General features: G+C 39.3%; 1 protein-coding gene across 3 annotated transcripts in view; it reads right to left on the bottom strand.

Moving 5' to 3' along the window:
* Nucleotides 1-1,303: 1,303 nt before the first annotated feature.
* TSG101 (tumor susceptibility 101) overlaps nt 1,304-10,513 on the bottom strand; it is a 58,310-nt gene continuing 49,100 nt past the window's right edge. For 2 of the 3 annotated variants that reach the window (XM_027115239.1, XM_027115238.1), the window contains 3 exons: nt 4,466-4,668; nt 2,939-3,178; nt 1,304-1,648 (listed from right to left, as the gene is read on the bottom strand). In XM_027115239.1, coding sequence (XP_026971040.1) covers nt 1,559-1,648; nt 2,939-3,178; nt 4,466-4,668 — 533 coding nt within the window. In that variant the 3' untranslated portion in view covers nt 1,304-1,558. The remainder of the gene's footprint in view (nt 1,649-2,938; nt 3,179-4,465; nt 4,669-10,513) is intronic. The other variant, XR_003434517.1, reaches the window with a different exon arrangement.

Below are 10,513 nucleotides of genomic sequence, written 5' to 3'. Positions count from 1 at the left end.
TTTTTGTAATTCCTAAGTCACTGCATCAAATAAGGTATTTTGGTACCTCTGATGTACCAGTACTTGCCTTGTATATTATTATGTAGTTGCCATTTGGTCCAAAAGAATGTATGATGTGTGTTTATTGTGTTTAGAAACGGTGATTCTTTTCATCAAGCGTATGCTAATTATTTCGTTCTGGCTGGCTAATACAACTAAGTTCATTTTGTATGCTATAAAAAAGCTGTAACTTCCTTTACCATGTAAAAATAAATGTATACACAAAAATAACTCATTTAAACGTTAGCTTCAGGGCTTCCCTGGTGGCGCAGTGGTTGAGAGTCCGCCTGCCGATGCAGGGGACATGGGTTCGTGCCCCGGTCCGGGAGGATCCCACATGCCGCAGAGCGGCTAGGCTTGTGGGCCATGGCTGCTGAGCCTGCGCGTCTGGAGCCTGTGCTTCGCAATGGGAGAGGCCACAACAGCTAGAGGCCCGCGTACTGCAAAAAAAAAAAAAAATGTTAGTTTCAAACCTAACACTAGATTAAACCTTGCTAGTTTCTATTCTGATAATTTTTACAAGTAGATTTTCATTTTTTAAGAAAAGATCTAAACTATATAAACTCTTCAGTGATGAGTGAGACCAAATGTCTTTCTTCTCTTGGGAGAAGTATAGAGTAGCTGTCTGGCTGCCTGAATACCTTAAAACATCTTAAATTAGAATGTTCATTTCTTTATAACCTCATGAACCTTCTAGCGCTCTCATTTTGACAGAGAAAATTCTGTTCTGCTAGATAAGCTTTTTAGGACATGTAGATCATTGGATGGGTGGCCACAATCTTGACTACAGAATCACTCACCAGAAAGACTGACTTTAGATGACAATAAATGCAGAGAGGCAGTGTACACTGTACCTTCCTCCTTAATTGTGGCCAGACCATCTTGCCTAGTTAACATAAATTCTCAGGTGTGTAGCTTGGTACTGGCCACTCTGCTCCTTTCTTGATGAAAACAGTTAGTTACGGTTCTGTCAGGTCTGGAAAGGAAACAAATCTAGGCAGGACTAGGCAGCAACTGGTAGGGAGGGTACCAGCCAGGACCTTTCACAAAAAAAGTCACTCAAATCCCTCAATTTCAAATATTTGAAAATTTAGATTTCTGTGTGGTATTATATCCCATATTGAATAGAATTCACTTTATATGCTAGAGGATAAATAATGCTAAATTTCAACTCACGATGGATGATATACTTTGCTAAATTAGAAGCCGAGCTTCTTATTTAGGTTTCATATATTTTTCCTAAAGATGTTCAGTAAAAGAGAAAAATTATGCAACAAATTTTATTTAGCATAGTCAGTCCCAACATTCAGCACAAAAAGAGTTTACAGAGGATAGAAAGTGCATTAATAAAAGCCAGTCTTTACCAAAAGAAAACAGAAAATATATTATTGATTCAAAATATTTTACACTTGAATGATAAACTGCAATAACTTATTCTGGGCACCTACTGATATAAGAGAAAGGAAGAGAAGAAAAGAATGCTTTAGAAGAGCTCAATCTCCAGCTGGTATCAGAGGAGTCAGTAGAGGTCACTGAGACCGGCAGTCTTTCTTGCTTTCTGCATTAGTGCCCTCAGCTGGAACTGTTTACGGGACAGAAGACGTACATGCTGTGAAGGGGGAAAAAGTTTCAACAGTTTAGACTGGCTCTGATCCAGGCCCAGGCATGAACTATCAGACAGTTTGTAACCTAGGTGGGAGCTAAGAACCTAAACTCATATCAACTTTCCTTTGGAGCCAATACTTTAGTACATGTGGCTTTTTAAACTCACTGGATTGATGCTGGCAGGTTGTGTTAAGGAAAGTAGTCTTCTGAGACCCTATACAAAGGCCTTCTTCACAGGGAAAGCACCACATTGCAGGATCTGGCTCAGGAGTTCAAGCTGCACTTGAGACAACCAAGATGGCAGGGAAACATGTACTGTGATCCTAACAAAAGTTACAAAAAACTTTTGTACAGACTGTGACTGTTTGTTCCCACTTGGCTAAAAAAGGGGAAGGGCAAGGATGAGTATAGCACAAGGCCAGCTTTTGTCCAGTGCCTAGCAAACAGTGTACCTCTCTTGCCTCTCCATGTGTATCTTTCCCTAGGCTATGCCACCCAAGCAGGGGACAGTGTACAGAAAGGAAGTCCTCTCTAGGGTCCCAGCTATTCATGTGCTTGCACCAGGTCCAAGAGTGGTTTGGCCACACGCTCATAGTAAGACAGGCAAGATCAGCAAGCAACCTGACCAGCCTCGCATGTGCACTGAAGCAGCAGCAGCAGCTGTACTGAATATTCAGAGGATGGCTGCTATTATTCCTAAAGCCATGCTCTTCATGACCCAACAGAGAGAAGTAGCCAAACTTGGCTTACAGATCTTCATGTCTGTACAATAGCATTAAGCCTGGAATATAACCTTTATTCAGAAGGGCTCTATTACCAGCAGGGCAAACCCAATACTTCCCAAGGCTGTTTGATTTGGGAAAACAGGTATAAAACTATGCAAGTCTAAAAAAATTAACAGAGGAAAAAAACAAAAACAATAAGGGTGGGGCAGTCAATGATCTCAGTTTAGATGATGTGACCTGAAAGAATCAATGGAAATCTGACTGTACCTCATGATCCACCTAGGCACAGTAGTAAGAGAGAAGGATTACATTCAGCTTGATGCTATCTCGTGGGGTGGGGAACTGCAGCCACTAGCCCACTTTTCTTCCCCTACTCAGATGATCCTCAGCCCCCTCTGTAGGTGGGAAGACACTGCTCACAGCCATTTATCTCACTTGCTCTCTTTTGGAAATACAAAGAATTTTAACCCACCTCCTACAGAGAAACCCTCTTGATCTGTGGTTTTCAAGGTCAGTGTCTCTAAAACACATGTTCCGAAACCCTGGAAAGCAGAGCGAGGAAGACATACCTTCAGGAAGACGTCCAGGTCTATTACTCCCCGCCTCAAGGCTTCTCCCAGGTAAAAGATAGTGTCTTCAATAGCATTTTCCTCTGCATACAGATTTAGGATCTGTTTGTATAGTGGGGCTGTGGGAATGATAACTTCATCAATATCATTGTTTTCAGATTGATTTTCCATTTTCTCCAGAGCAGAACTGAGTTCTTCATCCTTCTTTCTCAAAAGTTCTATGTTTTTATCAACCTCAGCCTGAAAACAGAATAGTCCAAGCATGATGATTTTATACTAATTGTAATTATCTGCTTGTCAGACATCTACAATTCAACTTCACAGAAACAGACTTGCTAATAAAACAATGCTTAAACAACTCATGGATGAGATTCATGTATCACATTAGTCAAAGTTAGAGGAAAAGGTGTGCTCTAAGATGCTGAGTGAAAACAGGAGATGCTGAGCTGAGCACTTTTGGTGGCAGTGATAAGCTTGTCACTTACCAGTGACAAATGATACTGCAAACTAAGCCATCAGACAAGACACTTTCCAGCAGGAGGTTCCTTACGTGAAAATCATAAAGGAGGTCCTTCTTTCAAAACAAGTGGCCATCTGCCTCAGAGGAATAACTTTCCCCAGTCTGTACAGATGATTCAACACATAGAACTCCAAACAGTTGAACTTTATTCACAAGATACAGCAGGTGGTAGTTGCAGGCTCTGAACTGTACTGGTGTCACTTTGCTGAACTTTTGCAAATAGCTGGCTATTGAGCAGCTCACTTTACACACTAGAACCATTTTATTAGAGTAATGTGTACATACAAATCACTTTCTCCAAAGCCCTCTAACACTTAATAACTCTTTACCCTTTCATCAAAAATGCACACTTGCTGGAACAAATTCTCCATCACAGGAATGAAAGTGAAGAGTGAAGCTGGCACTCAAATTATGCTAGTGCCTCTAATCACTAAACAAAAGAAGTCACAGGGCTGACTTGACTCATAAGGGCACAGCAGTCTGATAAAAATGTGAGAAAGCTTAAGAGCTAAAGGTTGCATACACTATGGGTTATTAAGTTAGAAGGGCTCACCTAGAAGGGGTCACCAAAGATACTTTAAATATAGTTCAAACAACATTTGGAAACAAAAAAGACCTGACCCTTAAGTTTGTACCCAGGGTCTGCAGATCTTTTTCACGACTTAGAGCTCTCTCAAATTCTTATTTCCTAGTAACTGTCTGGTAACATCAAGCGCTCAAACAGTCCTCCTTTGGGTCAAAACATTATCCCCCGGGGTGAAGGTGCAAGCAAAACTCCTCTGAATACATCCACTCCCCAATCAAAGACTACATTCCAACCACAGGCTGCATTTTTTTTTTTTTAACAAAGCTGTAGAGGAGCTATGTGAAAATGCTTAAAGGTGTGTATAATTTTCGGAACTCTTTAACTATACCCACAATGTTCAGGGTAACCACAGTATATACAGAACACTTTGCCATGGCTATGATTCAATCTAACTAGTACAACTATTCAATGAGTTACTTACTACTTCTTGATCTAAACGGGTAACCATCTCTTCCAGTTTCTGGTGACCTTTTTTCAGGTCTTCCTCTGTTCGTTTCAAGGCATTGAGCTCTGCCTGGGCACGATCCATTTCCTCCTTCATCCGCCATCTCAGTTTGTCACTGACTGCTGAGATGAGAGAGGCTCGGATAGTGTCCTCGCTGATTGTGCCATCCCTACTGGGACCTGCAGGAGAAAAAGGCAGAAACACTTGCTTATTTCCCAATCTCTTTCTATTCCTTTCACAAGAGCCATCACAAAACAGGACAAAATATGAGTCAACACTTTCAAAGTGCGAGGAAAGAAAAAGTTTATGTCACAACTTCATTAAAACATAACATTTAAAATCTGAGTTGATTCAGAAATACTTTCCCTGCAAGAGATTACTATTAATCCATATTTACTCACTTTCTTGCCTTAACGGCCCAAACAATTAGCTATTTTCTCAATGAGGCAGAGGCTCTATCCCTACAGATTACAGGTATTCCTAAGTCTCCAACAAATGGGACAACAAATTTATACCAAGGTAAAACATTTGATTCAGGTCCAGTCTATTCTCAGGCTTTACTGCTAAGCTGAAGGAGGAAGGAACCCACTCTAGAGGCCAGTAAGACTGAAAATGGGCAGAGTTTCCTTAAACTAATATACAGGTTAACATGGCTTCCCTTCTGTAAGACTTTTACTCCTTTACCCTTTACGAAAAGAATAGGAGAGAGCAGATGTGCAAAGGAGAATGCCATCCAAAATTCAACAGCTGATAAAATTCTACTTATTCTCAGATTCTTTACTCTTCTCTCCCAAATGTACCTTCCTAGTCAGTGTCTTATATAAAACTTACTCCTCAGATATTTCCTTCAAAAGGTCCTCCCTTTTAACTAAGTATGGATACTCTTTATGACTGTCAGTGTTCTTTAGTTAGGGTCCTAAATCAGCAAATGATAAATGGTATTTTCAATTATGTTTGATGATGGAATACACGTGGGGAATTATACTTACCTTTATTGCTTACAATGAATAAAGAATGATTACAGATTAACAGAAAGTATCGCTTTCACTTTGAGCTGAAAACTGTTATCACCTTGACGCTGAGTTCTGCTTACTAGGGGGGAAAAAACCCTTCAAGTCAGTTTGTAAAAATGTACCCAGAGTCTCACCACTCATGTTCCCATCCATTATAGGTTCCTTCCTGGTACCATGCAAAGTTGACTGTTTCTTCAAGGAAACTGCACTGTCCAAACCACACCGCAACCAGCGCCACCTGTGCTCTTCAGCGTCCCATCTGATCACAACTCTCGCTATTCCATACACTGGTCTGGTCACTCTACTTTTTGTGGTTTTTGATTCGTAAAGTTGTTTTCTCCCAGAAGCTGGTCCATACCCAGGATACCCTGAGTGCTTTTCTGGGCTTTTGTAAATGACACTGGGAGACCTTGGAGTTCTCAGGTGTTACAGGTTTCAAAAAAAGAGTCTAAATCTAGAGTTGTGTTTTTTTCCCCTCTTTTTCTTGTTTCCACCACAGAAGAACTACGTTTTTTTTGACTTGGGTTCTACTAAAATGAGTAAAGACAGTGTCTCCCATGGCCAGGTTTTCCTGAGGAGTGTCATTCGTCCATCTGCCCTAAGGATACTGCTTGTACATGGTGAAAGGAAAAGCCCAATATCAGACTCTCCCGCTTAGAGTCTCCCTCTTTCCTGTTAGAAACCTCCTGCTGAGGAGCCCAAACAGTATCCATCCTCCAGTGTTTACAAGGAGGCAATTAATACTTCTGACTGATTGTTAAAATACAAATCCATATATTATATGCTTTTCAGAGTTCACTTCTGATTTTACAAAAATATGTCAGCGTATTATTTCGTATTTCTGAGAAGCAAAACTATTAACTTTCAGACAATGTGTGCTCTGGAATTCAGAGTTGTAAAGCCAGAGGGCAACCTGAGGTCTTGTTTTTCACATCCCTGGCCTCTCAACACCTGACTTTTCCAAAGTGTTCTCATCAATTTACCAGCTACTGCATCACCTCTGGGCTCATTCCACTCACATTTTCCTGTCATCTTCCTCTCTGACCACCTCTTTATTCACAACCTCCTGTATAGACACCGGGATGACTCTAGCAACCTCCCCAAATTCATCAATTCTTATCTCCACTCATTCCTTTTCGTACCTTTGACCTCCCTTTCTTCCACTCCTGGTCCCAGTATCTCCCCTCAGTCCCAACTCCTTGCCCATCTCTCTTAGTCCTGTATACAGGCTGCCTGCCATGGCAGCCTCTCTCTCATTCTGTCAGATCACCAGGACTTCTAATTCCAAAGGCCTCACCTGCCATAACCTAACCCAAATCCTCAATCCTTGGATTCTTTCAGAAAGCCTTAAGCCCTCCTTTTACCATTTTCCGACAAAGGCAAAAAAAATCCTCAGAACTTCTTCAAGGATTGAAAGGACCAGATGGGAGTCTTCCACTCTCTTCTCCCATTCTGCTTTGGAACAAGAATCCTAACCCTTTAATTATGTGCTTCACTCCTCACCATTCAAAAGTACTCGCCTCCCTTTCTCAGCAAGACAACTTGCTTTTCCTCTCAGTATGATTTAAAGACTTCGCTGTTTCAGGCAAAACAGCTGCTTTATTTTCTGATATAAATCGCACCAATGTTTCCTTAGGTCAGTCTCCCAAGGCAATAGAAATAAAAATGAAAATAAACAAATGGGACCTAATCAAACTTACAAGCTTTTGCACAGCAAAGGAAACCATAAGCAAACTGAAAAGACAACCTACAGAATGGGAGAAAATATTTGCAAAAGATGTGACCAACAAGGGCTTAAAATTTCTAAAATATACAAACAACTCATATAACTCAACAACAAAAAAACAAACAACCCAATCAAAAATTGGGCAGAAGACCTAAATAGACATGTCTCCAAAGAAGACATACAGGTGGCCAACAGGCACATGAAAAGATGCTCAACATCGCTAATTATTACAGAAATGCAAACCAAAACTACAATGAGGTATCACCTCACACCAGTAAGAATAACCATCATTAAAAAGCCTACAAATAACAAATGCTAGAGGGTGTGGAGGAAAGGGAACCCTCCCACACTGTTGGTGGGAATGTAAGTTGGTGCAGCCACTGTGGAAAACTATGGAGGTTCCTCAGAAAACTAAAAATAGAACTACCATATGATCCAGCAATCCTACTCCTGGGCATATATCCAGACAAAACTATAATTGAAAAACATAACATGCACCCCTATGTTCATAGCAGCACTATTTACAATAGCCAAGACATGGAAACAACCTAAATGTCCATCAACAGATGAATGGATAAAGAAGATGTGGTACAATATATACAATGGAATACTGCTCAACCATAAAAAAAACACGAAATAATGCCATTTACAGCAAGATGGATGCAACTAGAGATTATTATACTAAGTGAACTAAGTCAGAGAAAGACAAATACCATATGATATCACTTATATGTGGAATCTAAAATATGACACAAATGAACCTATCTATGAAACAGAAACAGAGTCAGGGACATATAGAATAGACTGGTGGTTGCCAAGGGGGAGGGGAGTGGGAGAGGACAGGAGTGGGAGTTTGGAATCAGCAGATGCAAACTGGTATATATATAGAATGGATAAACAAGGTCCTACTGTATAGCACAGGGAATTATATTCAATATCCTGTAATAAACCGTAATGGAAAAGAATATGAAAAAGAATGTATATATAACTGAGTCACTTTCCTAATTAACATCATCAACTATACTTCAATTAAAAAAAAAGACAAAAAAAATGACTTAGCTGTTTATTTGTAGAGAATTTATGCCAAACCAAAATCTCTAGTTTCTTATATCGCACTATTAAGTCCTAAGTGAGAGCAAAAAGGGGTAATTTCTACAAGTTTAGAATTTTGTGCCCAAAGGATGATTTACAAAATAATGACTAGTGGAGATGCTATCTCATTAAGTCCCCATTTTATGATAAAGATGCATTAACAACAGGAATTTAAAAACTTGTTTCTAAAAGAACTTTCTTATTATATCCTATATGAAATGGTTCCTGTGAGATACAACAAACCTTCTCCCAGAGATTGGGGAACCCAAATTATATGAATATGGTTAGGTATTCAAATGTCTGGTCAGTCATATGCAGCAGTTAGTGTCCCATTTATCTGTGTAGAAGTTATCTGAACTAATACAAGCTTAAGGGTCTTTTTATAACTAGTCTGTATTTTTCACACACAACCATATCAACAAACTTTGTTAAAATCACTACATTAAAATGAATCAAGGGACTTACCTGGTGGCGCAGCGGTTAAGATTCCAAGCTCCCAATGCAGGGGGCCTGGGTTCAATCCCTGGTCAGGGAACTAGATCCCACATGCATGCTGCAACTAAGTGTTCGCATGCCACAACTAAGGAGCCGGTGAGCCACAACTAAGGAGCCTACTGGCCACAAGTGAGAAGCACATGTGCCACAACTAAGACCCAGCAAACCAAATAAATAAATAAAATAAATATTATAAATAAAATGAATCAAGTTATAATGATGTTGAATTTTCAAAAACCAATTTTAAAAAACACACTTAAATCCTGGAATTTACATTGTTTCTCTTATAAAATACGTTAAGGCAAATGCTACAATACAGGGCCAAATAAGTCCTTCCAAATAAGTCTCCAGCTAAAGCCATTAACATTCAAAATGGGAATCAAGCTGAGGCAGCAATCACCTGGCTTTCTATAAAGGTCACAGTTCACCCGAGGAGGCTAGAAATGCCAAGGTTACACTTAGTCTTCTCCTCTACCACACATAGACCTTTTTATACAGTATATTTGAACACTTTAAATCCATCTACTTTCTAAAAAGAAGAAAAAAACTAAGATCTGCAATGTGAATGCCAAGAGAAAAACCCAGATTAAAGTTCAAAATTGAATGAACCATGACACTTTAAGAGATTGTTTATATAAATAAGAAAAACGTTTGGTAAAAGGTTCTTATTCTTGATTGCTCTTCAAACAAAAAAATCTTTGTTTTCCTCAAACGTCTTAAGAGAAATTTTAATATTCCTTATACCTGCTATAACAAGCCTTGGATTAACGAGTTTGTGGCAAACTGCCATACCTCAAGTCCCCACACATTGTTGACCTTTATTCATGCAGAGTCGGATTTCAGAAGTGCCCTTCTACAATTCCAGATTAGCAGCAATTGAAAAGGTAACATAGATTTTGAGAAACAATCCTGAACAAAAACTTCATTTAAATGTCAGATAGGATCCAATCACTAAACTTAACCCTTAGGAAATAAGACGATTTTTCTACTATTAGGAAACCAATACTCTACTCAGTGGATCTGATAATTCAATGAATAATTTAGGCCAGTATCTTCAAAGTACACTGGTATATACACTACCTGATTTTAAACCATCTTTAAACACTTAAAGATAATCAGTTTTATTTATCTCCTAACAGTACTTACTGATGATCATTACTTCCTACAACTCAAAAAGGAGCTCATTTATATTAGAGAAAGAATCCATGGTAACCTCAAAGAAAAATACAAAATAACTATAAACAGTAACTTTTCTGATCTTACCTCTAACCAGCAAAGTGAATCACTTGCCCCCGCCCCCAGCATTTTTCCTTCCTGAAGTTACTTGCTCAAGACCCATATAATGATCTTTGGTCGGGCATTTGTGCTACAGAGCAAACTATGGAGCCTAAGCAATCTGAAACAAAAGACTATTGACCCATCTACTGAGAAACTGGGTCAAGCCCATGTGGATCACTGGATCAAGCCCGTATTATTTCCTTTTAGAATAAAAACAGAAAAACAGGTCAATCTCTGAAACAGGAGAAACATTTCAAACAACTATATGAGCAGAGTCATTCTGATTCGTGCTATTAAACACAAATCAGGCAAATTCATTAAGCTGCTTACAAAAGGCTTTTATTTATAGTCTATGAATATATAAGCTTCTAATACTACTGGCCAGGCTCTGGGTGGGCTATGGAACTTTCTTCCAAAGAA

Source organism: Aethalodelphis obliquidens, unplaced genomic scaffold (genome assembly GCF_003676395.1).
Source record: "Aethalodelphis obliquidens isolate GAN/ISIS:26980383/991018 unplaced genomic scaffold, ASM367639v1 scaffold14, whole genome shotgun sequence".
Classification (NCBI taxonomy): domain Eukaryota; kingdom Metazoa; phylum Chordata; class Mammalia; order Artiodactyla; family Delphinidae; genus Aethalodelphis; species Aethalodelphis obliquidens.
This window is presented reverse-complemented; position numbering and strand designations above follow the sequence as displayed.